The sequence below is a fragment of the Xiphophorus couchianus genome, chromosome 16 (genome assembly GCF_001444195.1).
Source record: "Xiphophorus couchianus chromosome 16, X_couchianus-1.0, whole genome shotgun sequence".
In the NCBI taxonomy this organism is placed as follows: Eukaryota; Metazoa; Chordata; class Actinopteri; order Cyprinodontiformes; family Poeciliidae; genus Xiphophorus; species Xiphophorus couchianus.
The window spans coordinates 19,680,411-19,708,302 of record NC_040243.1 but is presented as its reverse complement, the minus strand read 5'-3'; the positions used below and the strand labels follow the sequence as shown (position 1 = coordinate 19,708,302).

Here is a 27,892-nt window from a genome sequence, read left to right as displayed (position 1 = left end):
TGGTTCTCATTTTATTAGTCTCATGTAGTGTTGAAATTTCTCTGTTTTGATTAGCTGCGAGCCAAAACAATCAACATTTAGAAATAACACATTCCTCAACTATAAATTTGCAGATATTCATGGCTCTGCGTTGAATTAGTCTGATGAAAAAACTAAATCGGTGATTTCAGGGACCAGTTGATATTTAAGAGGGGTATTTACATTTTTTAAAAATTATTTGTAAAAAGTAACTGCAGGACGAGTTATTTTTATTTAGTGCCTCTTATTGCCATTATATTCCCGTGAAATGATTAATGGATATAAACTTTGCAGAGTATAAGCTTAATTTGTTTTACGAGTATTCAATAAAAAAAAACTAATCTCAAATAAAAAAATATCTAATAGGTCAAAACTTTTGGAATTGTAACAAATTTATTGCTTCAGACGAAAAACAAATTGTAATGTAATGATTTTTTTTTTTAAACAGAAAAAAGTTTTGTTCAAAAAACTTTTTTCATTATTAAACTCACTTATTTTTGCTTGAGATTAGTTTTTTTTTTTTTTTTAAGTGCATATTTTAGCTCCATAAAACATCCTTGAATACCCTTTTAAGAGCGTGACGGCTTGATGCACCTGCACGCCCAATCACTTCTCGTCCTGAAGCCTCCTGCTTGCGCGAGCCACACCTCCTGTCCAATGAGAAGCCCGGTTTGGAGCCGAGGGGCGGAGCCTCCATATGTTTGGGTCAAAATGAGCCCCGTGTTATTAGAAAGCTCAGTCTGTCGCTCCCAACACCTGAATAAGCGACTCTACACCAATCATTTCACTTACAGCTCAAACGTTTACAGTCTTCACGTTTCAGGAGGATGAGACCAGCAACTTAACAAGTAACTGCTTGCGCTTAGTTTTAATTGTTTTTTTTTTATTATTATTTGTCCGTTGAGTCTCACAACAATGAAGCCATCGACAGAAACCAGCTTTCAAATTGACGTCGTTGCGGATAGATGCGGGGTCGTGTGCAAATACATCCTCATCGTTTTCAACATAATCTTCACGGTAAGTCTGGCTTATATAAACATAAATAAAAGGCTCAAACGTGTGGAACATTACAGTTGCATAGAATGACAGAAATAAATCAAAACATGAATTTATTAAAGTAATTTGATCCAAAAAAAAAAAGAGTAAAGTTCCGATTTACTAAAGAGTGATGTGTTTAAATACAGGCTGGGAAATGTGATAAAATTTCAGTATTTTGTAACTCGCCTCAAAATGTGTTGTTTGTACATTATGATAATTTTTTTATTTCAGACGTTTCACCAGCAAAACATACTAAAAGTTAAACTTTCATATTCTAAGTGTAAATACAATACCGTTACCAGATATACATACTCAAATATACCACAAGTTTGGTTACAGTGTCTGAAAAAGCGTATGACGAAGTTTGACTTGTATAATCATATATATACATACGTAATATGTACATAAACACATATGTATAAATACACACACCTACACACAAAATCCCCATGCCATCCACAGCGTTTTAATTCCTGGATAAATTCATTTCCCTGCTCATTAATGCGTAATCGCGATTCAGCACACAGAGTTGAAATATTTCAAGCCTTTTTTTTTTCTTGTCATTTTGATGGCTATGGCTTACAGGTAATTCAATGCCTCAAAAAACAACATTATTCAAGACTTAAACATTGATGTCTTTGCCTAATCAGCTTATTAAATCGAAACACACACAGGTTTCCTGAGCCTTAGTGGTCAGTCTGGGTTGGTGGATTTCACAGGGCTAATTTACATCTTATTTTAAAACCAGTTTTTATTACACTTAACTTCCCATTAATATGTTTGGTTGTACAACTGTGTGAGCAACCAGCTTCCTTAGCGATGACCTTTGTGTGTCAGCTGTCTCGATTGTGTGGCACCATTCTGAATTTAAAATGAACTCATTCTTGGAAACGGTTTGGGGCTTCCCCGAGCTACAACTATAACTATATATTGCTTAAAATTCATCTCTCTGGAGAAATGCATGTTTTACTTTCTAAGCTGTATTGCTGACAAAAAGTCAATGATCTGTTGATGGTCTAATATCTTGAAATGCACCTGAACCAACAGATTTCAACAACGTCGTCTCTCTTTTGTAGGTTTTGGGGTTCGCGTCTTTAGTGTTTGGCCTGTGGCTGAATTTCCAAGACAACGCCAGAGACATGTTCAATGTAAACAATGTCAACAAAGCAAGAATTGACTCAAATATCTTTTACATAGGTCAGTAAGTCAATGAGTTGTTACCGTAAAGCCTCCCACCTCTTTTTGCATAGGACTAACCTCATTTCCTGTTTTCTACCTCACCAGTCGTCTACATCCTGGTAATCCTCGGCTCTGTAATGGTGGCTTTGGGGATTTTTGGAGAGCATGCTGCCTGCAATGACAATAAAATTGCTCTGCAAGTGGTGAGATTTCTTATTTTTATTAAAGTCAATATTCGGTCTGAAGGGTAAACTCCTACTGAATCAGAAAGAAATCTTATTTTATGCTACAAAAGGAGGTTTACATTTTAAAAATATCTACTTCACTTGGGAGTTAAGTAATTAATCACCATTTCCTGGCAAAATTAAGATTTACCTTATTTAGCAATTACACTAAAACATGAAATCTATCCACTTTAAGAGAAACCCCAAAGGAAATGAGAATGAAGTATAATTAACATTAAAGGACGTCTACAGGCCTGTCAAAAGTTCTGTTAATGTCTGTATTTGAAATTTAAAATCAAGCCGTTCACGCATAACCCGTAATACTCAATTCCTGATGCGACCTTAAGGGGAAAGTTTGGAGATTAACAAAGAAAGAACCACAAAAGAACTACCTTTTAGTTTATCAACTAAGCAATCAGAGAATTAATGCAAAAATGTATTTTCTGTCACTTAGAATCAGACTGTGGCGTTAAATTTGTCTTGGAAACTAAATTTGGAACTCTCTAATCAACAACTTCTGAAAGTCTTTGCCTTGTCACTTTAAATAAATACAAATCGGTTCCAGTTGTGTTCACGTTTTCTGGAAGAGATCGTTCCAAAACAACAAATCATATCTTTCTGGCCAGAAGCGGTTTGTGCTGCGTTGTACCAACATATGCAAAGTAGTATTTTAAGGAAAACAAAACACATGTTCATTCATAGTGATCTATGCTTCGTAGAGTATTTGGTTGCTCATCTACGTCACTGAATGCAGAGGTTCTGACCGAGGTTCTTATAGTTCACTAAAAACTAACGAAAACTGAAATTGGACAAACATTTTTGTTAAGTGAAAATAAAAACTAATGGGTGAGACCTAAAACTGGAGTTATATTGTGTTTCTAAAACTTAAAGGTTTACGTCAACTATCGGCAAATTACGGCGCCACATAACGTGCAGGGCGGCACTCGTGCTAAACGGCGACAGCAAAAGTTGGGAGAAAACCAAACAGTTGTTCAACAATTGAATGTATATTTTTGAAAATGCATATATTCAAATGTTGAGTATTTGTTACCTGATCGATGTATACGTAATTCTCCACCTAAAGCCAAAGTAAGAAATTAACAAAAGCTACTACTATTAACTAAAAGAAACCTCCAAGTGTCCACTCAAATGCACAATGAAGTTGAGTGGATACAGGGAGGCAGGCCTTCTTGTCCAACGTCAGTGTGTGACCTCAGAAATTGGCTCCTGAAAGAACAGGTTGGCTGGGGAACCATCAAATCAACAAATTTTCCCAAACGGCCTTAGACTAAAAGAGTGGATGGTTTGTCTTCTGCTCGGTTTAAAGTCATGGTGGAGGACCTCACTCCTCCACAGTCTTGGTCAGAAAGTATCAAGCACTCATTCTTCTGACGTTTCATGTCACTACAATACCAAAAGACATTCTGATGAACAAAGGTTGAGATCAAACATCACAGATGATTCAACCGACTCCAACTGTTTACTAGTTTTCCAGTAAAATCTGCTGTATCGACAGGTTCATTTTTAAACCATATCATTTTCTGACTCGTCAGGCTTCAAATCGTTCGTTTTATCCTTTCATTTCTCTTCAGTTCTGTGTCTTCCTCTTCCTCCTGGCTGTGGCCGCAATCGCCGTAGGAGCGCTTGCTTATACCAGCAAGGACACGGTAAGCAGGAAAAGAAAAAAAAAAAAACATCAAACGTCTACAGATGTTGGTAAAGATTCGATACTTCTTATTCTAATCGTTGAATTTCAATCGATAAGGTTGGAAAGAAGTTTGGAGAGTTGTACAGCGACGTATATAAACTCTACGAGAAGAATAAAGACGAAACGGTGGCCGCTACTCTCAAATTTGTCCATGATTTGGTAAGCGCTCACTGCAACGGTAGGAAAACCGAAACGGTCATTTAATTAAATTTATTTAGCATTTTCCGTTTAAGAATTTCAGTAGCTCTAAACTGCTTGCATTTGTCGCTTAATGACCACAACCTTTGGGTTTCAAGAACTCAAAGAATAAATATATAAACTGTAGAAGGGAGAAGAAGAGAAAAGAGTAAGGGGCAGAAATCAGATTATAATTCGCAAGTTACTTGTGAAAGTCGAATACACCGAACAAATCAACTGATGGTTGTTAAAATTCAAATTTATTGAGTTGAATCAATTTTGATGATCTCGTGTTTTCCGCCATCTTCCTTCTCTCCTCTACAGCTCCAGTGCTGCGGATCGGCCGGAGTCCAACTAACCGAGTTGGTTAAGAAGACTTGCCCGAAGGCGGATGATGCGCCGCGGCATGTAAGTTGGTGTTTCATCAAAAATAATCCACCATGCTTGGTCCAGACAGACCATCATGAGGGCGAGTAATCCAGAGATTAAGGCAAAGAAAACCACAACTGGTTTCAGCAGAACATAAAAATACCTACTAGGTAGAAATGTCACGATAAATTTAGCTGGACGATAAATTGTCACACAAGTTATTGTGATAAATGGTAACATTGTTGTTCTGAGACCGTTTTCAAAGGTAAAGGTGTAATAATGCAATAACACATTCTCAAAGTTCAATAAGCTTTAAATTCCAAAGGACATTCAACCCTGGAACTGGGAGACATTTTAAATATCCAAAGTAAGCAGAAACTGAAACAAAATGAATTATGACGTCTCTAAACAAAATCGTTCCACACAAAATGTTGAGACCAAAGCAGTAGACTGAAGACTTTTATCATCCAGTTTTTGGTAGAAGACAAAACAAACAAAAAAAGATAAATCACACAAATGGAAACTGAGCTTGTTTTAATTTGTGCCATTGATTCATCGTGACAGGTCTACGGGTAGATACCCTAAATCTTTAGTCATTTATAAAACACATTTTCTATCTTGAGGTTTTAGATTCTTAGCCAAATTACAAACCTAAATCCGATTAAGATGCTGTGAAAAAGCCAAAAACAGGCCGCTCAACCTAACATGGTTTAAATAAAGCATTTCTGTAAAGTACAGAGGGATAAAAATCGTCTCACTTTCCAAAGCAGATGAAATTTGTAGGGAAGCAAATGTTTTCACAACTCTGAATAGTCCCATTTCAAAGACTTCATGTTTATTTGAGGAACATTTTTCCCCCACACCGGTGGATGCGAAAATATTTTCCATAATCTCATTTCCGACCGTGGGAGGAAGTGGGGGGGGAAAAAACCAGAGGAAGACCCACGCATCGGCAGGGAGACCTCTGAGCACCTAATCCTGGAAACTCCTAAATTAAAAACGTTAAGCGTTATACCTTCTCCTTTTCAGGCGACATGCCAAGAGAGCATTGAAAGCTTCATTGAAAAACGCGCGCCGTTGGTGACTGGCGCCTTCGTTGGAACCGGAGCTCTTTTGGTAGGCAAATTCTGCCCCTTTTGTTTAGGGAAAAACATTTCACCTGAGATACAGCCATGAATAGTCGACTGTTTGACTCGTGCGAAAGTAAACAAGTGTGAAACTTATGTTCAAGTAATTCAATTTGCTTCGCAAGCAGGCAAAATGTTCCATTGGCCTCACCGGGCCAAACCGTTTTAACCCTCGTTTCCTTCACAGATCACACAAGTCATCTGCGCCGCCCTGTTCAGTTCAAAGATTCATCGGGACTGAAGCGCCTCAGTCAATTATTCAGACTCTCTTCATGTCACCCCTCTGGTGTCTGAGCTGCAGACATCAAGCAGTTTTCATCTTTACTGCACAATCCTCCGATAGGTTTTCATCTGACTGCACAATTACAGAAGCTTTCTTCAGGCCAAAGAGACATCATAATGACATGAACATTCCCCCATGAACAGCAGCCTCTTGCTGCTGTAATGCTGAAAGTCTGCAGTTTTCTGAATCACAAGGCTGCAGGGAAGGCAGCTTCAGGACGTGCAAACGCATCCAATAGAGGACCACCGCCTTTTTAAGGCTTATGCTACAGAATCATGACAACAAGACGAAAATTGTTGGCAGCAACGCTTGTGATAAGGGCCAAAGACGAAATAGTCTCTGATTGAGAAACGCCAAGAAAAGACAGACGATCTGCTATAGTACAAGGACGGAGAGTAGAGAGCTGATGCAATTTCCTGTTGGATCCACCAGATTTTTGGTTGAAAAAAAATGCTTAGAAATGTTGCCGTAAATAAAACAGGTGGATTAAAAACCTACTCTAGGATCAACTTCTTCCAGGAAAGTCTGGCAAAGAGCCATTTCAAAACAGTGGAAGTAGTATATCCCAAGAACAGAGAAGTTTAGGGTTCCCACACATAGAAATACAGAAATGTTCCAGAGTCACTCTCTACGGTTCTCAGTGCTTTGTGTTTATTTAAAATAGAAAGTTCACCATCAAGTTATAACAAAAGGATTCAGGCTGAGTTAGTCGTGCTTTTGAAAGTTTGTGTTGTACATTATATCATATATCAGTATGTCATTATTGTCCATTTAGAAAAGTTTCCTTGCAGCAAGGAGAGAGAAAAAGAAAAAAACATTGGCAAAACAGTTAAAAGTTTATGTACAAATATCAATAAGAGCCTGATTACATTTGAAATCTGAATAATAGATCTTCTCCATCTGTTGGTTCTTGATTTGGGCTGCCTGAATCTCTTCCCAGATGGTAGAAGCTGAAATTCACCAAGAAGTGGGAGATTTGGAGAGTAGGACAATGTCTTCTTTTTGTAGAAGTCTTTAAAAAGGTTTCTACTAAATTAGGTAATCTAATTTTGTTGGCTACTTTTACAATGTGCTTGATCCCGTTCTTGTCTCTGAAACTGCCAAACCAGGTGACAAAAGCGAGGACAGATCCAGAGAGCTGTAGAAAACGGTCATCTACTTGGTGCTGTGTTCTCCAAAAGCGAACCAGAAACGGTTCATATAAATGTCAGCATGAGGTTCTCCCTGCACTGTGGCAGAACAGGCAGAAATTTAATTGTAATTTGAAGTAATTAGCTGATTGCAGAACATGATCCGAGCCATTTTGCTGCAACGGTAATGTCTGGAAATGAATTGTCTTTGTGAATAGAAAGCGTTTCCATTCTATAAATGTGCAAACAAATGAAGTGGCATGTTCACACTGGAATAAACAAACCACTCTGGCATGCTGTTATTAAAATCGGGGCTGAGAACTCATCTGTTTAAAATCATTTTTACTTTGATCAACATATCATTTTTACTCCAACTTTTACGAATCAACTATGTTGCTTTTAGTTTCTTTAAGATGAAGTTTGTGGGACCTGAAAGGCCCATTTAAAATAAAACGTATTTTGTTAATATGTCAATGTTGGAAACAAACTACAAACGGTGGCCGTCTTCCTGGTTGTTTGGACACCTGGTTATTTCTATGAAATTTCATAAGCATTTAGGGGCAGAGATCAAATTAATTTCGTCGTACTGCAAACTTTTAGTACGAAAGTTTCACACTGATGCACGAGACTCCTGGTCTGCTTCAGCAAAGGACGTTCTTTAAATATTCTGCCATGTTTTAAAGAGGAAGAAATATTGGAAGACCCCCAATATTTAGGGTCCTAAAACCTAAATATTGGTGGTGACAAATTTTACTTTAAATGTCTGACCTTCACCAGCCACTGCTAGAGTCAAAGCTTTTCTTCCATGTTCAAAAATTTTAATTTCGTCCAATTACAGACTGAATGCTCACTTTGTAAATCACAGCCACCTAATTAGTTCAGTGTTGTAATAACCGAGGGCATTTCTATACACACACACACCTGGTTCCTACACTAAACTTTTTGAAGGTGCAAGGGATTCCCTAAGCTTTTCATTAAAATTATATTTTAAGTTTAATTTTTGTTTCAAGGATAACACAACTGTCAAGGAAAGTTGAATTATGTCCACATTTATTTCCCCCCCTCAAAATAGACAAATTTTACAAATTTTTTGATAAAACACAGAAATAAGTCAAATGTGTAAAAGTGTCTTTATTTCATCCAGTTACATCAGTGTTGGGACCTGCAAAGATTAAAAAAAAAAAAAAAGCCATGCTGAATACATGAAATAAAAGGTAAAAATGGTGCAAAAACAAAAAACACTTTCAAGTCTGAGCTTTTTCAGAAGACGTGTTTGAGTAAAAAAAAATAATGCAATGGTGATTTAAAATATATAGTGAGTCGCATAGTCGACATGTATGAAGGATATATAAATACAGTTAGTTTCAACTGGGATGATGACGCAGTCAGACCAGAATATAACAACTGACCAAGAATAAGAGCTGGTGTGAAGATATAAATCTTTAAAAAAGAAAATCCTCATTCAACTGAAGCGACCAAACCCTGCAGGTTGAGAAGTCACTACGTGCAACAACCTTTGACCTTGTGAGACACACTGAAGGACCAGACTACATAAAGGTCGTCAAAGTTGGACCTGCCATCCTTTCTGGACTATAAGCCGTTTTTCTTTTTGATGAGGCAAGCCAAAAAGATTAGATCGTCATCATTTCCGTTTCATTCCTTGACACCAGTAGTTAATAAAGAAATATTTAACTGGTAAAAAAAAAAAAGAAAAAAAGTCTGAATTAGCTTTTTAAAAATAATGCGCAAGAAAATTTCAGCTGGTTAAACTACCAGGAGTAAAAAGAAACGGATATGTAGGAATGTTGTAATCTGCAGGAAAAAATGTGCTTTATGTTGGTTTTTTTGGTGATTGGAAAAAGAGTCATATTAAAAAAATATATTTGTAAGGACAAATATTTAAAGATCTTTATAGATTAAACCTAAAGCTACAACTTTATCGCTTACCGTTGCTGCAGCTCACACCACAGTCACCACAAACAGTTGAGCACAGCTCTGTGTGGCACAGGAAGTAAACCTGATGGGAGGAGAAAAGATTTTACTTTACGATCATCTTCTCATGGTGTTGCAACATAATCTAAGGCCTGCCTTTCACACCAGAGTAAGACTTCACAAATATTCTCCGTGACCTGAACAGTTTACTGTGACTTGATTACAGCAGATTTGGAAAATGTCACCACGGCAGCAACAGCAGCAGGTTGCCCTGATCTTATCCAACAGTTTCCACCATGAGCAGCATTAGAGGATCCAGGTGACGGGGTCTTTGATACAGAGCGCTACATGCGACTGAGCGTGCAAGCCTGCGTCCATAGCAACAGTGAGGCGAAGCCGACCTGGTTGCACCCACCACAGGTTTGTGCATGATGTTTACCCTACTAGAGATGCACCAATTACAAGGATCTCATCTCAACTTTCACTGATAAGTTTCAGCAAAACAAGCAGAAGTTCAAAGGGCAACAATCTTAGGAGTCATTTTGCATAAAATAAAAAACAGTGACTTTCTCTAATAGATCCAAAGTCAGGAAGCTTTTCTCTGAGTCACTGAAAACCTACAAATACAATAAAAATTCTACGGGATCTGGTACAGATGCAACTACATTAGACCAATGTAATAGTTTTTGCAATTATACAATAGTTATATTTTATATATACATATATCTTATATTTGTTATTGCTCTTCTAAAAGTTCTACATCATAATACTGACTTTGTTCTTCAGGGTCAAAATTAACAAGTGTAGTCAAGGTAGCACAATGTTATCTTTAAAAACAACTTACTATTTTCTGTTTAGTTGTCTGTAGGATTAGCATTTAGGATGATTAGCATGACTAACCATTTTCCAGAAGTTTTTTTTATACCTTTTGTTGCGAGTTTGTGTTTCAAACACCCATCTGTTGATCATGTGACTCGTGTGATGCAGGGGGAAAAAAAAGTGTTTCATTGCAGAATAAAGCTATTTTGATTCAGCTGAAAAACCACTTCATCCCAGTGCAAAAACTTTACTGAAAAACGTGAGTTTTTTGGAAATTGTTTCCAGTAAGCGAGTTTATTTTTGTCATTTCAAGTAGCGCAATTCTATGATTAATGGAAACGCAGCTCCACTCCGCTACCAAAACCAAACATGACATTCTGGTTGATTTCCGTCTTAGCAGCACAGTCTTACTCTGGTGTGCACGAGGCCCAGAAGAATCGGAGCCGGTTCTGTCCCTACCTCTGGGTCCTCCGGTGCAGCTGGCCCCCCAGGAGTCCTGTAGGTGTAGCCTGCTGGAGGCAGGGAGGGGAAGCTGGAAACTTTAATCCTCCAGATGTGCCGAGGGTCAGGGGAAGGAAGAAGCTGCGACACACTCTGGCTGCTACAGCTGAACACAGAGCCACGATTAACGTTCCAGCCGAGCTCTTTATTATTCTGCAAGATGTCAAACAAGTACAAGCAGCCACAACCCAGTCCTGATCTAGCCAAAATAAGAGCCGTTCATAGTTTGGAGCAGGGCTTTCCAACGTGTGGCTGTTGTGCAGACATGCAGCAGTACCAACCACAGCCTGTGTGAACACCGTACCGGTCATAAAACAGCATCCAGAAGACATGCGGGGTCAAAGTGTAAGCCAGGCAGGAGTGCAGCAGGAGCAGCAGGGTTGGGTCAGCAGGCTGCAGCAGGCTGAGCTCCACATGGACAGATTCACCCTGCAGGAGGCTGATGGGCAGCTGAGCTTTAGGGTGGAAGCTGGAGAAGGACGCATCTGTGAGACAGAGGGGAGAGGTTTAAGAGACGCACAAGGCGTGCATGTTATGTACTCGTTTCTGGTTATGGTCCATTTGTCATATTGCTCAGAAATATGAGGAAAAATAAAAAATTATTGGCATATTGGTCGCAAAAACAAAGCTGTTGGGTTTATTAATAAACTAATAAATCTTTTACTCAAAGTAATACTTTAACATTTAAAGATATTGTATATGTAAAAACACTGGAAATGGTATGTACAGCATTAAATGTTTTCCTTCTGGAATTCAGACATGAAGTTAAGAGTAAATATAATTTACAAGGTTTGTTAACGTGCTAAAGAGAAAGTTCAATTTAGATTTGTTTCAGTTATTGGTGTGAAACTGGAATGAATCCATTTTTTTTGGTGAGCTTAATATGGCAAATTATAAAATATACACCGTCATGTCGTTGTGTGTATATGTATTGTGTAACAAATATATTCATATTTAAGTACAATTCATGTGTATATGGATAGTAGATATCTTTCATTATTCACTTAGTCTATGATTAGGTAGCCTATTCATTTTTTTGGGTAAGTTATTGGTTTGTAAAATAGATTTTAATTTAGTTTTCTTTATGGAATGCAAATTTACTCAAATAAGTTAATCTGAAAATCCCAAATCTACTACAGATATTAAAACACTTACCTCAGTGTGTGATTTTTATTACAAAGCAAAAACGACAAGATGTGCATGAGCAGTAACATTTTCAACATTTCAGACTTTTCATGGGTCAGATGGAGAAATGGACGCCTCACCGGTTGCTATCCTCAGAACGACGGTGACGGCGGACGGCGGCGGCTCAGCTGAGGTTCTGACTTCACCTGGATCGGAGGGGGCGCCGCATCCCACCATCAGCCTGCAGGAGGACAAAGTTAACCAGGGAGAAAACGTCTGGTCACAGAGCCAATTTATTATTATTCAAACAAAGTAGAGCAGAAATGTGGAGCGAATGCAAAATTACACATCATTTTCACTTTGACAATTAGATGATTTTTTTGTTCATCTCCCTTCACTCCCGTGAACAAAAAAATAAAAATAAAATAAATCCACTGCAACCAAATGAACGCGACACTGAACTACTTGGATCTCTGCTTTACAGAGCAGTGGAGCAAGAAAAACTGTTTTACAAGGTCACAGGAAGTGGTTATTGCAGCCAGTGTACAGAAAGTGCAACATGTGTTGCACTGTATGGGTTAAAATGAGCACTGCATAACATCCACACTATATTAACAGTGAAACATGGTGGCAGTAGAAATAAAATAGCATATTTTCTGGACTGTAGAGCAAACCTCACAATAAGCCGCACCCACAAAGTATATATATATATATATATATATATATATATATATATATATAAACAAAAAACTGCAAACATAGATATATAAACCGCTGGTATCTCCGCTGCTCTCAGTTTTCCACAAGGACCCAGCAGAGGGAGTGTCCTTAATAAATCTGCTGGATTTATTAAGGACGCCAAACGCCGAACCAAGGATTCGTTCACGTCGAGTTTACGCGCAGCGGCTATCGATTTGTACTGCCAGATTGATATCCTTCCACTTAAAAGCTGCATCATATTAACTTCTTCGTGTGGTTTCCATGATGAGGGCGTATGAGTTCGAAAACATTTCTCCATCATGTCTGCTGCTAGCATGTGCTTGTTCTAAATAAAAATCAGCACTTTCTTCTTTGATTTTTTAATTTTGACTTCCAATGATTCACTTCCTGCTAAAGAGCCCCCCCAGTGGTTGAAGAAAAATCCACAGAAAAGCCGCACAGGGCTATAAGCCGCCGCATGGTTCAAAGGGTGGGGAACAGTGACGTGCGGTCAGGGGAGGCAGGTGAGGCAGTGCCTCACCAGCCATCATGGAAAGAAAGAAAATATATAATCATAAAGTAATTTAAATTGTTATATTCATCCGGTGGTTTGTACTAAAAAATATTTATTTTTCATGTAGCTTCACCAATTTCGATTTTTATTTGTTCAAAATCGCTGAATTTTCTTATTTTCCCATTCAAATGCTTGGAAGCGATGCCGGTGAGGCAGCAGCGAGCTCTGCCTCACCTTGGATTGCGCAACCCCTGGCTCTGCGCTGGCTGCTAAGCGGAGAGAGCCTGTTGCTGTACGGCGTCAATAAAATGGTTTAAACAAATTTAATATGTGAACTTATTTCCAATAGTTTAGCTTATGTATATAATGTACAGTGCTTTTTGTCACCAACTGTGTTTGTGTAACGTGTTTCGTGTAATGAGCGATTATAAACGGCAGAGAACAGGTTCGAGGTGAGGCAGGCAGTTCTCTTGCCTCATGGCAGGGGGCGCTCAAGATCCCAGACGTTCGTCTTGTTCACTCCTCAACTGCCGAGTAAGTGACAGCGAGCTAGGCTAAACGATTCGGGAAGCAAGTCAAGTGCAGCGATAGATTATAATAGAGATAGTGATTTTTTTCCTCTCGCTTATCCCGACTTTCGACATGGATGACTACATTACAACACTAAAAAAGTTTTCTCAAGTGGACTTTCAATCGAAGCAGGAGATAATAACCAAAGGAAGACCAACGCCGGAGCTGAAAGGTTTGTATGTGTAAGGATGCAGAAGTGAAACATAACCTGTAAACTGCTGTCAGTCTATGCATCTATTTGCAAATCTGATTCTGATGACGTCAGTGCCTCACCAGCTATGAACCTCACCGCACGTCACTGGTGGGGAAAAAGTAGCTGCTTATAGTACTAAAAATACAGTAAATAAGAATAAACAAGTTCTTGGAAGATCTACCAACAAGGAAACATTTAACAGAGTCACAATGGAATAGTTTGGATCAGTGGAGCCCAGGTTAGATTCATACACGAGTTTAAGACTTAAAGAATGTACAGACATCTTGTAAAACAATAGCAGAACAGTAGTCCTCTAGGACTGGACTTGGGCACTGCTGGTTTACATACTTCTCAAGCCACAGTTCAGATATAAACACATGAAAATTGCCTCCTCGATGTTCTCCGTTCAAGACTGAATCATTTTGCAGCACCAATTGGACATAAAAATAAATAAATGACTTCAGTATGCAAAGCTGGTAGAAAAACCTGTAAGACTTGTACTGTAGCTGGAGTCAGTGACTCCACAAATGTACCGACCCAGGGAGGCTGAATGCAAATCCAAGTAACACCTTTCAGCTTTAACGAACATCTAAAAACCACATGATTCCCCCCCCAATGATTAAATTGTGAAATTTCTCGACATTTTAATCCCAATTAAATCAGTTCAACATAGTAACATTAACATGACTAGATTTGGAAAAGTTCAACAGGAGGGAAAGCAGTATGCTAATGCTTTAGCTAACATCATAGTGACAAAATTATCCACTTCAAACTTTTAGGTTTTCATTATGTACCAGCAACTGCAGAATCTATTAAGGAGTCAGTAGTAAGACAATCCTTTCCAAGTGAAATTGTTTGATTTTTCTTTTTGTATTACACTATATTATGCTTTTCTTCTTACTGAGTGTAAAGAGATTACATATTAGACCGCATCCAGCAAGATGTGGCCAAAATATGCAACAATAAATGATTTGCTATGCAAAAATAAACCTAAAGCAACATGACTGTGAATGAAAACTTGACAGACACAAAAGCGATATTATTCAGAACAGAATCAACTATTCAACCCAAGCTGCACTTAGAGAGCGACTGCTAACCTTACAGGGAAGAAACCTCTGTCTGATAGGAGACCGTGAACTTCTGGCTGATGGACCATCCTCTGACCAGGCATCTAAGAAAAGAGCAAAAAATAAATAAAAATACAGAATAATAATTCATTATGTCTCTGGTGTCAAGTTTGGACTCAGATGGAAAATTAATCAATTTTAAAGTTTGAGGCTGAATCTCTTAAGACACAAAATTCCAGTTTCCCAGCCCATCCTGTGGTCATACGTCATTTCTTTCCATTTACAAATGTTCTTTATTTTCAGTTCTTCATAAGAAAAATCATTATTTCAGGAGTACAAATACAAGGAAAGCAACACTTGGCGCTGAAAACATGTGTGTGGTGGTTCCTGAAGCACCGACTCCACCTACAGTGCAACTCAAGTTTATTTAATCTACTTTAACCGTCTTTAAGAGTTAAAGATTAAAAACAACGCAATCATTTCGTACATGGCTTTTCTAGCCCGGCTAATTTGCAAACCCAGTCCTTGACTGAAAATATTTTTTTAAATTAAAGATTCCCATCACACACACAGAATCCTTGTCACTCAACATGCATGAAAATAAACATTAGAGACCTAATTCTTCACAACAGAGTAGTGCAGTATAAATCAGTGTTCACATTTGTTTAGCCATCGTTTCACCTGGGAATTTAAAAAATCTGATCCATCAACATTTTCATTTCTGGTGCTAAAGTTCAGTTACCCCTGTTGCATGTGCACATTTCCTGAACCACACTTTTTCCTTCCACTCAATTTGACAACATGCATGGACAAAGCACTCTGAACCACCATCTTCTTCAACACTGACCTATTGTAGCATTTCTCCCTTATTCACGATATCCGGCTGCATGAGGGACAAATGCCAAGTCAGCATTCTTCTCTGATTGCATAAGCCAGACTACATCATTTTCCTTTTATTAATCCTGTTTTACTGCTCTTACGCAATACTGATCTCCATTAATTGCAAATGACTCATCTATGCCAACAGAAAAAAAAAAAATTCATAATCAGCAATTTATGAATGAATTCAAGATCATCAGAAGTGTTTGTTACATGTTTGCAGCCGTCCAGGGGAGCAACGTGGACGTCTGGATCTGAGGAAAGCTTCTGCAGCATGCAGGGAGCCTTCCTGTCCTCAGAGGAGGGAGCAGGTGGGGCCGCTGAGGGATTCAACAAAGAGTCAGGCACAGCAAAGACAAAACACAGCCCATCTGTTGACTCGAATACACACAAAGGTCATACCTGTGAGACGTAGCTTAGCATGGCGCCTCAAAGTACACAGAGTCATTACAAATTAACTTCAACATTTGTGTTTGAAACAACCCTCAGACTAACTCAGCTGTTGGTTTCTAGGTTTTTAGGACAAGTACCAACAAGGTAGGTTTTTTGTTTTTTTTCTCCTTAGAAAGACGGTAGAGGCAAAATGTGTGAACGGCAGCCAAAAACAGTTACTGAATAAATATCTGAAACGGGTCCAAGGCAGCAGGGTGGGGCGGGCCGTTTGGATTAGTCATACTCTGATCACATATGTGGAGGGGGAAGAAAGGAGGGAATGAAAACAGGAATGATTTTACTTGATTCATTTTGTTTGCTTTGATAAAAACATCCTCATAAATCCTTGTGGGTTGAGTAACATCTAAACATGATGCCTTAACGCTTCAGGACACAAACATGTTACCCAGATATTTATGTTTTTGGCCAGATTATTATTATTTTTTTTACTTTATATTCCCTCATCAAAAACATACCTGGAGCATTGTTTTGATCCATTTATACACGTTTTTAAAATCCTTTCATTTTCAATGGCAACCGTTCAGGGTTGCTCATAAAACGCACCGCCCATTTTCCCAAAGCTCCACCTCGGAGCTTCAGTTCCCTCCAGACTAGCGGCAGCAGCAATTAGCAAAGACCTGGTGGAGCTGCTGGTCTGCTGAGCTCATCATACAAAATACAGTACTCCTAAGAACGGCTGTAGCGGCATGATGAGAAGCTTTGTTGCGATGACCTGCTGAAGGGGGAGTGTCAGAAAGTGTATAGAGTTCTTAAAGAGACAGAGACTAATTTCAAGGCATCATATGGCTGTGGTACAAAGTCAAATTTATTTTATGGGAGTCTTCACACCAATAAAACTGGTAGACTCAGTTCAATTTGGGACGACGGTTGTAATATTTGTTACATTTCAGCTGGTGTGGTTCACTTTTACACTGCACTGTGTCAAATGAACCAAAGCCTTTGAAAAGCCTGATCCCCTCCTCACCTGTGGCGGCGCTGCACCAAGAGCTACTGAACAAAACGACACGAAAACCTCTGAACATGAGCGCAACGTCCTTCTTCACAAAATGTAAACTGGAGAAGAGTCAGATTTTAGTGGTTGCAGGATTTTTCTTACACGCACCAGAGTTCACGTCAACCGAACTAACACCTAGAAAACATTTCCTGGTTATGCATGGTGCATTTCCTGATTCAGCTCCAGTCAAACTGATTCCTCAGCACATCTCTACAGAATTTTACTGCTAAAAAAAATACAAAAATAAATATTTTAAGCATAAACAAACAATTCCTAATGAAATCCTTTACCTCTCATGTAGTCACCCAGCTTCTCATTAAACCCACTGCAGTGCCAAGCAATATAGTTGGAGTAAGCTGGATTGAAGGTGCTGGAACGAGGGCTCTCAGAAGCACGAGGAAACCTCTGCAGGTCACTGTAATCCACATTTGGGGAAAGCAGAGATGTAGAATCTTTATCCGAGTCTTTACCTCCTGGAAGATGGAGCTGCTGGTAGTATCTGAACAGCTGAGGCAGGTAGTAGTGATAGTAATAGTAGTAGGGGAATGTCAGTCTGCTGGGAATGTCGTACCCTGGTTCAGAGGGAGGGGCACTGGTTTGATATCTCAAGTGGGAAGGTTGTTGTACCGATAAGGATTCTGACAAAGCTTGACCCAGACGGTTGTAGACGCCACGCAACGCTACTGGTGCGTAATACTTCAGGTAGTTGTTATAGTACGGATGGTAGTAGTACTTGTAGGGATCTGCGTTATACGTGAATCCTGGAGTGGGGAACACTGGTTTGTCAAGAGGAACTGCGATGGGATCTGGTCTTTCTGGGGCTGGAGACACAGAGGTCGAACGTTTGTCTTTGTCTTGTAGCTTTGGTTTCAAACTGGGCTGAAAATCGGATTTCTCCTTTTCTGGCTCGGGATTAATACTTTGCGTTTCAGGATTTAAAGGTACTGAAGACATGTTTGTTTTTGCAGTCCAATCTAGATGGAGAAACCCCAGTCTTTTCACGTCACCCTTTGTAACACGTGGGTAGTAATAGAAAGGAAACGGATGAGTAAAGTAAGGTGAATGAACTGCTGTCACTTTGTTCTTCGTTTGGGCGTCTTCAGGTGAAGAAATCCAGGTTGGTCCCTCTTTCAGACTCTCAAACTGCTCGGATGGAGGTTGATGGTTCGGAGAATCGGAAGAGGTTTGTGATCCAGGAAGACCCGGACCTGGGCCCTGAGGTGTGCCAGGAACAGGGATCTTTGGATGATGGTAGTAGTGGTAATGGGAGCTAAAATCATGGCTGGGATGGTGGGTGTGAGGAGCTGCCACCTGAACCGGGAGAGCTGTAGGGGAGAAACTATTCGTTGAGACATCCAAGAGAGGAGCTACTTGTTTCTGCTTTTGGTCTTTATGTAATGAACCCAAACTAGCCAACTTTTCTTTAGATGAAAGAGGCTTTTGGGTACGATAGTTTTCATGCACATCTTTAAGAGACCGAAAGTAATGGTCTTGAGAGTTCAGCTGGGAACTAAAGTCAGCCATCGGAGCCACAGAAAGAGGAGTAGGACGACTCTGGGTGTCCCGTTCTTTGTTTTCAGAGTAACTATGGTGATATGTTGGGTGAGGATAGTAAGGTGGAGCCAAGTAGAAAGGCGGCATAAACAGTAAATGCCTGAGGGATTCAAGTTTTGGTTTTGGCAGTTTTCTGGTGAAATCCGTGGGGCTGTCAGCCAGAGGCCGATGGGCGGCTGAGACTTCTCCAAAGGCAGAGTTAGGACAAGCCAACATGAAAATCTCCTCCCCTAATTTAAGCAGAAGTGTGTTTTTTCCATCCTGAAAGAGAATTTATGGCAGGTTTAAAAAATAAAGATGGTTCGGTTTTGTCGCAAAGCAACAATTATTCCTGCTACTGCCAAACTACCACAGTACATTAGTTAATCCTTTGAGTTTTGATATTATGCGTCATTCTGTAAATACGTTTTGTACAAATTCAAATAATAAATACTCCCACCTTCAGGTGGGAGCTAGTTACTTAAATCCAATGCTTGACTATTTTTGTGGAAAATTAGCATTTAAATGACGGCATCAGTTGATTTTACGTCAATTTTTGTCATCGCGAATTTGCAAAAATACTGGAGAGACTGACTGGTAAACTCTTTTTTTGAATTTTACCTTTACGGTTATACCACAAGTGAGGAACGGCACGGCGACGACCGTCTCTGCAGCCAGTCTGTACACAGTATAGCCACACTGTTCAGCCAACAGCCCCAGAGGAGTCCATTCACCCCGAACTGTAGTGGGGCAGAAGGGTAACCTGATATTAGAATAAAAGATTATGCTTTTTGTGAGCGCTTCCTGATTCTTAAAGAAACGGTACCGTTTATATGCGGGTTCTCCACAGCAGTCGGTCCTCTCAGTTTCACCGTCATGCCGTTGAGGGAGCAGCAGAGCGAGGACGGCCCCTCGCCTTGAAGGTGAAGCTGGGAGATCGGGCAGGAGACCCTGATGGGAATCCCCCTCCACAGCAGAGGCAACACATAGCCATCATCCTGAGGGGAAGCATTTTAATAATATGTCCAAAAACAGGATTTCACACCCATTAGAGAAGAATCTAGCAATTAATGCATCAGAGAAAAACTCCAGCACACCTCTGAGTCATTTCATCTAAAAACAGTGAAGTCAAAGTTTGGGTTTAATAACCCTAAAATACATGAGATGATGTGATTTGTGTAGGAATTAAAAATCAACAGTACACCTCTCGAACGATGTGGCAGGCGTCGTACTGAGCCATCAGAGTGAGGTCTTTCCAGGAGCTTCGAACGGAGTAGCCACACTGCTGAGGCAGATGGAGCAGGGGCATCGATGAGCCGTTCACTGCAACATAGTTAAAACAAATGATGGACAAAGTTTACAGTTTTTCTGGATTGCTTTCAGTCAGCTGTTGACTCAAACTACACATTTTCAAAATGGTTACAGAAGCCTCATCATGGTAAAGCTGATATATTTTGTTAGAAAGGGGACCGACATATTTTGCCACATATTTTAAATGTGGCAAAACATTTAAAATATGAAGCAAAAAACAAACATTACCCTAAAACAACACAGCTTGCAACCAAATGGATGAGACATTCCTCTCAATTGCTTAATGGACAACGTAGAGTCCTGAGCTTGTCATTGCAGCCCATTCTACACAGTGTTCCAAATTATTATGCAAATTGGATTTAAGTGTCATAAAGATTACATTTTTGTGTTGCTATTAAATTTATAGATGGTATTGTGTGTCAGGGCTCTTTGAATCACTATAATTAATTTCAAAGAGGTGGATGATTAGTTTGTCTGATGAGCTCAATTAAAGGAAATCTACTTAAGAAGGATGTTCCACATTATTAAGCAGGCCACAGGTTTCAAGCAATATGGGAAAGAGAAAGAATCTCTGCTGACGAAAGTCATCAGATAGTGTCGTGCCGTATGACAAGGTATGAAAACATTAGATATTTAACAAAAACTGAAGCGTCATCGTACTGTGAAGAGATTTGTGGCTGATTCAGAACAAAGATGGGTTTGTACAGATAAAGGCAGAATGAGGAAGGTTTCTGTTTGACAAATTCATCGGATTAAGAGAGCAGCTGTTAAAATGCCCTTACAAAGCAGCAAACAGTTATTTGAAGCTGCTGGAGCCTCTGGAACCTCAAGGTGGAGGAACCAGAGGCTTGTGGTGCATAAACCTACTATTCAGCCGCCCCTAACCAGAGCTCACAAGCAGAACCGGTCTCAGTGGGCCCAGACGTACACGAAGATTAATTTTCAAACAGACTCGTTCATTGATGACTGCTGTGCAACCCTGGATGGTCCAGATGGACGCAGTAGTGGATGGCCACCACATCCCAACATGGCTGTGACGTCAGCAAGGAGGTGGAGGAGTCAAGTTTTGGGCCGAAATCATGGAGAATGATTGGTCGGATGAGACAGATGATGAACGGAGTCGATCCCCTTTTCTCCAGCAGGTCAAAGCAATAAAAAAAAAAACTACAATCCTAGCGTGTTTGGTTAATCTCAACTTTCTAGTTGCTATTTTGGTTTCCAAAAACTGGAAACATGATCCTTCATGTAGCCAGGAAATCCTTTTTAAGAACACATTTGGCTAACAAAGAAGTTACAAGCAACAACTCTATCCAAATGCAATAAATTGGAGATAATGCAAGTCTAAGCTTCAGCTTAACAGCTGTTACACCCTTCAGCTACACGAAAGTCTTTTTAAAAGCTTTAAGCAGTAATCACAAAATCAATGGCGACAATAAATCAAACTCAAAGCCTCCGGATGCAATGAAGAGCAGGGTGTTTTACTGGTGTACCAGTATATGTTTGGACAGTTTGACGACTTCCACCACCTTTTATGTCCATAATTGATCTAGACTTCACTGAGTGAATATCAGCAGGCATTATTAAACTTTCCCTCCAAACTGGGTTTGTTCCCCGCTTTAAACACATTAAGAAACTTAGATTCCTATCAGTCTGACCAACTGATTTCTTTTCAGAACATTGAATATCTGGTTTTGATTAAAACAATAACATTGTTTGCTTAGATTGTTGGAAATGGAATAAAATAGAGACATAAAAGAGTGTGTCTGCTTGTTTCTCCCCTCATTCTTGAAAGAGTGACGGTCCCAGGAAACTCCATGTCTGTTCAGTCGGCTCTCCTCCAAGCAGACAGAGTCACTACTTACACGTGTTTTCACTGACATTTCTCATAGGGAGTCTGGGAACCAACATTTCTGGCACAGTTCAGCAGTATTATAACGCTTCATTAGTATGTTGACAAAGACCTTCAAAGCCTTGAAAACAGATTAATCCATCCTTATCTATAAACCCTCCCCACGTTCCAGCATCGTGGAAACACAGCGTAGCTACGCGTTAGGTAAATTGTATATATTATCAAATATTTGTTGTTTCATGCGCCTTTATAATGTTCCTGTCTTATATGCCTTTATTTGTTTCATCTTAGCATAAAGAATGTTTCTGTGTTGTTGAATTACTTTGATTCCTTTCTCAGAAGGCCTCTCTGAGGAAGAGCAGAGACAACCGATAGCGATAACCTTTCAACAGGTTATCGCTCAGCAGAAAGCTCTGCATCCTTGACCTGTTAGATAGCTATAAAACTGTTGCCATGAAGACGTACAACTTGCTCTGTGTTATTCTGTGTCTGGAACAGAATAATCTAGTGTGTAGATACCATGTGTTTTGTTAGTGACTAGCATTTGTGTTGCAATTATGTGACTGAAGTGTTTTCCCCACCCCTTTGAGACGCTCTCTGTAACAGGGATCCTAACAGCAATAAAAAGGGAGAACGGACACATATGTTTTCAGAACGGAAGAGATGTGACTGAAAACATCTCTGGCTGTTCTCCTTGCGAGTACAAAAGAATCTAACTCTCTTGTCTTTCTTGTGTTTGTTTAATCTGTCTCAATAGGTGTTTAAATCTGACACTACGTTCACATGAAGTGAAATATATTTTATTCCAAGTTAAGACAGTATTAAGCGGAGGACAAACCTTGTATATCAATTAATATAAGACTTTTGTTTGAAACAAAAAAAGGCCTTAATATCCCTGCCTAACTTGATCTTTTTACTCAGTGCTCAACATGCACTGACAGAAAGGCAATCAACCAGAGAAAATAACCAAACATTTGTCAGGTGGCACTCTCGATGGGTTCCACCTCAAGCACAAAAAGTGTAACAATTTTTGCAGAGCTGGAATGTTTAAGTCCTCTGTACATTCAGCACCAACCCTAATGAATGAAATCATTTCCTCTGCGGCTCAATTTCACTTCAGAGGTCACCACCGTCCTGCTTTGGAGCAGAGTCAGGTGAATAAAGGTCATCTCCATAAAGTTGTGCCGGTTACTTTAGCTGTGGATTTATTCCTTCTAATGTTAATGTTTGACATCAAATATCCTGGTAAAGAAATCTGGAAAAATGGCATTTCTGCCACAAAGTTTAAAGAAAAACTATCGCGAAACTGTTATTGGTAACAATTTGTCAGCTCCTTATAGAAATAATCCACCTTAATGGTTTAGCCAGACAGAAAGACGAGGTTAAAAAGACATTTTCACCTCGTTTTTAACCAACAAAACCCTTTGAGAGATCCTTAGAAAGTACGGAGAATTACTGTAGTTTAATAGGAACAGCAGAGCTCATGTTATGCTGCCCCCAGTGGCGGCTACTTCCTTACCCCCATCGTACGTTTGATCATTTTCATCAAAATCAGTGAACTAAATTTTTATCAAAATACTGAAAGAGATCTCTATGGAGGCCCTTAGGGGACATAGAGGATTTTTAGTTTTCTTTTGCATTCCCTTGCATTAATGTACTGATCAGTTCAAGCGGCATAATTTCATACTGAAAAACTTTCTTACGGTGGCCGTTGTACTTTCTGCTATAAGGATTTTCCATGTATGTTAGAATCTCGTGAAATATCTGAAGTTTTACATCTTTTTCTTTAGTATAAAAAGGCATCGCAAACCTAAGAGACAAACAGAAACTTTTCGCAAGTAGGAAAGAAAGAAAAAATAAATCCAAACTATTTGGGCTATTTCTGAGTTATCACTGAGTATTGAGTAATCCGACAGTTTTTGATTGCGTCTCTTTCGTGTTGGTCTGAATGGTTTAAAGAGATGCTTCCATGTGCAATTCCATCTCAGCCTTACACAGACAGACAAACATGAAATTGAGTTTCAATTTTTTGCACCCAAGAGTTAATAATAAACACAGAGGCTCTTTAAATGTGTATAAAATTTAAATTGACATTTGTGACTGTATGCAAAATAGCTTATTAACAGGGAATGCAAAACGTATTGCAAGGGAACGCAAAAGAAAAATGTTTCCCCGTAGATCTCTGATGCTTGTTTGTGACTTTTTTTGTTTTATATTAGTGTCAGGATACAGTGAGAAATATATTTATTTACACAGCTTTCCATACGAGCAGACCTAATGCTGCGGCTCTCAAACTGTTTTCTCAACATCTCCTCTTTCCAACTAGACTTCTTGCATTAACACTGGAAGAATGAAACATAACCCATCAAAGATGAGGGTTTGGGTGAAGAGCGAGCCTCACCTTGGTCCAGCAGCAGCTGTACGGCTCGTTTCCTCCTCACAGTCAGAGTCATGGCGTCATCTCCACACTCCACCGACGGCTCCAGCTTCCGCCAGCTCTCCTCAGAGCCGCCAGCATGCCGACCGGTGCCGCTCGCCCGGCTGTCCCGAATCTGGACTGGGATACACAAGACTTCTGAATACATCTGGGGTGGAACGGGAATGCAACTGTACGTCTCCTTATTACACTGTTATGAAAAGTTATGCAATCATGAAACAAGAGAGGTTGCAGACATGAAGGAGCGCGTTGGGCCTGACTGACAGGAAACATGGCGGCTAATCACAGTCAGCTGAGTTGGAAATTCAAAGTACAAACAAAAAGGAGAGGTTGCAGAAGCAAACATGCAAGACAGACAGATCCCAATGTGCCTTAAAAGTAGAAAAATGCAATTGAAAAATAAATGCAATGAGACAGGTTGTTTGCTGGCAACATGTGGAAAAACCTAAACACAAACCAGGATTAACAACTTTGAATTAAAAAAAAAAGCTAGTGCTTCATCAGCCAAGTTTTCAATCTTAAATAGAGGACAAAGTGTTTGCTGGGATGAAAACAATTAGTTAACGGCGTCATTAGGCATAGACACAGTAATAATCCTACAAGATTAGAGTTATCAAAAAGGTAATAAAAAACTACATTTATCATAATTATATCAGAATCAATATGAACAGCAGTTTTCAAGTTTGAAACTTGGTAAAGCTGGTAAGTACAGACAAGAAATAGGATTGGGTGAAATGGCTTAAAAATAAAATCTCAAATAATTTTTCTTTCTTTCCCTTTCTTTAAAAAAAAACCAAACACTGAAGACAAAGTATTTTTTTTAAAAGTTGCTTTTATTTCAATCATTTCTTCTGGGAATTGACTAGAGTTCAAAAGGTCCAATTAAATACATTGGAAAAAGTTTCTCAAAATTTTTAATCTTCATAAAACGGCTAATTTGAATCAATAAAATAAATTAAACGCCCAACAAAAACATGTGCAACTCTGTTTAGCCAATGAAGCAAACACGAAAGCATTGTTCAGAAATACTGTTCACATTAATAATAATAAAAATAATAATAATTTAGCCTGAACTTGTCAAGATGCGTTTCTCAACGGTACCACACAATGACTGACTATAAAAACAAAAGTTAATGCAGAAAAATGTCCACCAGCAGATGGCACTATGGGAACTAAATAATGAAGCAACAAAATATGTGGGTTTTTATTTTACCATTTCACCAAACATGGAAACTGATTAAGGCAAAACTTATACTTTCAGCACCGTCAGAAACCCGTATTTAAACGCTTCGCCGGATTCAAGGCCAACAAATGTATTTATTAGGTGTTTTTAGAAACATTGCATGCTTCTGAGAAGCTTTTTCAAAAATGATAATTGCGAAAGCCATTATGGGAATGCTCAGTTTTGATGTGCACACAGCTTAAAAACCTCAGTTTACAGCAAACAACGTCTGAGACAGAAACTTGTGTGAGCAGGGCACCAAACTGGCTGTAGCCCAGGGGCCCGTACCCTTCCACATCCGGCCCTGCTGATAAAAAATCTCACATGTATTGAGGTAGAATTATACCACCACCTTTCTACGTTCAACAACATGTAGTAGCAGAAGCCAGGAGTCTCACCTGTAGCAGCAGAATCTGACTGATGGCCTCCGTGTCGGGGGTTTGCTTCCAGCTGACCAGTGACGTAAAAATCCCCGGGGACTACACGCCTGATGGTTCCCCTGCTGCAGTTCCCACCCAGAACCTCGTGAGAAGTAAACAGCCTCTCTCCCTCCGTTTGCCCGCGTTTGTAGCGGGGTGCTAAACTTGAAGACGACGCCATCTTGGCTCCAATTCCCCGCTTTGACCCGAGTCCGGGGAGCTTCGTCGTTGTCCAGCCACCGCCTTCAAGGTTCTGGCGCCTTGGGCCGCTGAAGTAGGCCAAGTGCCCGGCCGCAGTGGTGGAGGGGTCGCTGGGGACTCTGGTCGTTAAAACACCGCTCCGGACATTGTGGGGAGCCGAACGAGAGGTTGGCTGGAAGGAGTGAGCTGTGTGCTCACACCGGACTAATGAAGATAGGTTTATTGTCGATAAGGTGTATAAAAGTGGAACACCCAAGCAGTATGCTTTTAGTTTCAAATACATTTCAGAGACGATTTCTTTCTCTCTCTCTACGCACCAAAACACTAGGACCGAGTGAAGAGCGGCTGGTTGATTTGTAGACATCCTGCTAACACACCTGCTCACTAATTGGCACAAATTAATGGCGCATGCTCACTAGGTTCTGGACTACAACCTAGTAAATATAGACACAATGAAAAGGTGAATGTATTTAATTAATGGAGCAGAATTAGATAGATTCTTCACACACACTGATACATTTTAAGCGTTCATTTCTGTCCATTTTTGCTTATTGCGGTTCCCAATGAATACAATCTTCAAATTCTGTTTCTCCGATAATGAGAGTATTACATAATACTAATAAAAATAAATACATTTAAGCTTGCAATAGTTATGGCCTAGACTCCCGGCATAAGGAGGATAAGCTGCCAAAGGCCATTACTGAAGAAGTTGGCTGTTCCTAGAAGGCTGTATCCAAACATAATAATAAAAAGTTGAGTGCTGGGGAAAAAGGTTTTAAATGGCACCGCTATAATGTAATAAATCTCAAAGCAACATTCACAACATTTGAGAACTTTATTACTCACATAAACTCAGACTGGCATCTTAAAGAACTATTTACTTACAAAAGAGTAAAACTAATAATCTACACTGCTGTCTACAATATCGCAACCAGAAACTTCAGTACATTAGATATTTTTATAGAGCAACAATAAATACTGGATACATGATTTTCAGAACTTCTGTTTATAAATAAAAATCTCAAAAGCATGGTGGAAATTTAGTAATTTTAACTAATAATTATTTTTCCAACTGGAAGTGACACAACTGGGTTAAAAATCAAATATTATTATTTTTTTTTAATATCTCAATCATTTAGAAAATGTTAATTATTTCCAATATTGTGCAACCCTACAGTACATGACCTCACGGAATAGCTTCCTCCACTAGAGGGCGACAGTGCGCCACATTAGATTACTGACATCATGACAGTGAAGGGATTCTGGTAAATTGACCTTTGCCCTTCATATAAATAATTCCCGTGACTTTTCAGACTGAGCCAGTGAAGTCCTTCCAAAAACTCACAGAGAATGTTTAGCTTCATTGTTAAAACACACTTTTATTTCATTGTTTACACATAAAATGCCATTTTAAAATGCAACCATTGCCATAAATTTCATTTTACAACTTCTTCAATAAGTTTTTTGTTTTTTTTAATGATGTCAAGGAACAGAATAATAAGTAAAACCATCCTCGTATGCACGTCTGTCTTCCTGAAGCGGCTCAGAAACGAACCCACTTTGCTCTGCCAGATGAAACACGCAGACGTCCGGTCGCTAGTCGAATTATTCTCACGTCGCCTCTAAAACAGAACCTCGCAGAAGAGGCCGATCCGTTGATGAAGGGCGCGGCGGTGGGATGACTCATATTTGGAGTTGCCTAGCTACGGCCGGGAGTTGTTTTCTTTTGGCTCGGAGTGTGAGGACGCCGTGTGCGTCTGGTTTTCATTGAGAGAGGAAGGCTTTGTGTGTGTGAAATAAAAAAAATGTTTAAAAAAAGCAATGGGTGTCACTGTACTGGGAGCAGGAGGAAGCAGAAATGCTTTGCAACGACAGGAAGTGATGACATAAGGACTGCAGTAGAGTTAGATGTTGTGATTTG

The 27,892-nt window shown here is 39.5% G+C and overlaps 2 protein-coding genes and 1 long non-coding RNA gene across 4 annotated transcripts; 2 read left to right on the top strand and 1 right to left on the bottom strand.

Moving 5' to 3' along the window:
* Nucleotides 1-488: 488 nt before the first annotated feature.
* Nucleotides 489-12,346, top strand: LOC114160403 (uncharacterized). Its single transcript, XR_003598755.1, has 3 exons — nucleotides 489-892; nucleotides 8,964-8,970; nucleotides 12,330-12,346. It is a non-coding gene; the product is annotated as an uncharacterized LOC114160403 (long non-coding RNA).
* LOC114160402 (CD9 antigen-like) lies at nucleotides 892-7,578 on the top strand. Its single transcript, XM_028042989.1, has 8 exons — nucleotides 892-1,035; nucleotides 2,133-2,253; nucleotides 2,341-2,438; nucleotides 4,052-4,126; nucleotides 4,225-4,326; nucleotides 4,669-4,752; nucleotides 5,743-5,829; nucleotides 6,028-7,578. The coding sequence occupies exons 1-8, from the start codon at nucleotides 934-936 to the stop codon at nucleotides 6,079-6,081; spliced, it is 723 nt and encodes a 240-aa protein (XP_027898790.1). The 5' UTR covers nucleotides 892-933; the 3' UTR covers nucleotides 6,082-7,578.
* LOC114160401 (uncharacterized) lies at nucleotides 8,368-27,816 on the bottom strand. 2 transcript variants are annotated; one of them, XM_028042987.1, is made up of 13 exons: nucleotides 25,750-27,816; nucleotides 24,094-24,249; nucleotides 19,737-19,855; nucleotides 19,359-19,530; nucleotides 19,154-19,272; nucleotides 17,290-18,814; nucleotides 15,766-15,872; nucleotides 14,704-14,777; nucleotides 11,771-11,871; nucleotides 10,810-10,990; nucleotides 10,464-10,611; nucleotides 9,201-9,270; nucleotides 8,368-8,415 (listed from the first exon to the last, which is right to left on the bottom strand). In XM_028042987.1, the coding sequence occupies exons 1-13, from the start codon at nucleotides 26,333-26,335 to the stop codon at nucleotides 8,390-8,392; spliced, it is 3,384 nt and encodes a 1,127-aa protein (XP_027898788.1). In that variant the 5' UTR covers nucleotides 26,336-27,816; the 3' UTR covers nucleotides 8,368-8,389. The 2 variants fall into 2 exon arrangements, with proteins under 2 accessions (XP_027898788.1, XP_027898789.1); XM_028042988.1 differs by lacking the exons at nucleotides 8,368-8,415; nucleotides 9,201-9,270; nucleotides 10,464-10,611; ... (1 more) ...; nucleotides 11,771-11,871; nucleotides 14,704-14,777 and having other exon boundaries at nucleotides 15,790-15,930.
* Between the last annotated feature and the right edge of the window lie 76 nt (nucleotides 27,817-27,892).

What these genes read in the sequence shown, in the direction of transcription:
- LOC114160402 (XM_028042989.1), top strand. Translation starts at nt 934, where the DNA reads ATGAAGCCATCGACAGAAACCAGCTTTCAAATTGACGTCGTTGCGGAT. An exon ending in CTTATACCAGCAAGGACACG is followed by an intron (nt 4,127 to 4,224) that starts GTAAGCAGGAAA and finishes TCAATCGATAAG; the next exon opens with GTTGGAAAGAAGTTTGGAGA. An exon ending in TCAAATTTGTCCATGATTTG is followed by an intron (nt 4,327 to 4,668) that starts GTAAGCGCTCAC and finishes TCTCCTCTACAG; the next exon opens with CTCCAGTGCTGCGGATCGGC.
- LOC114160401 (XM_028042987.1), bottom strand. Translation starts at nt 26,335, where the DNA reads ATGTCTACAAATCAACCAGCCGCTCTTCACTCGGTCCTAGTGTTTTGG. An exon ending in CCCTGGACGGCTGCAAACAT is followed by an intron (nt 14,778 to 15,765) that starts GTAACAAACACT and finishes CTCTTTTCTTAG; the next exon opens with ATGCCTGGTCAGAGGATGGT. An exon ending in CTGCACCGGAGGACCCAGAG is followed by an intron (nt 9,271 to 10,463) that starts GTAGGGACAGAA and finishes TCCTCCCATCAG; the next exon opens with GTTTACTTCCTGTGCCACAC.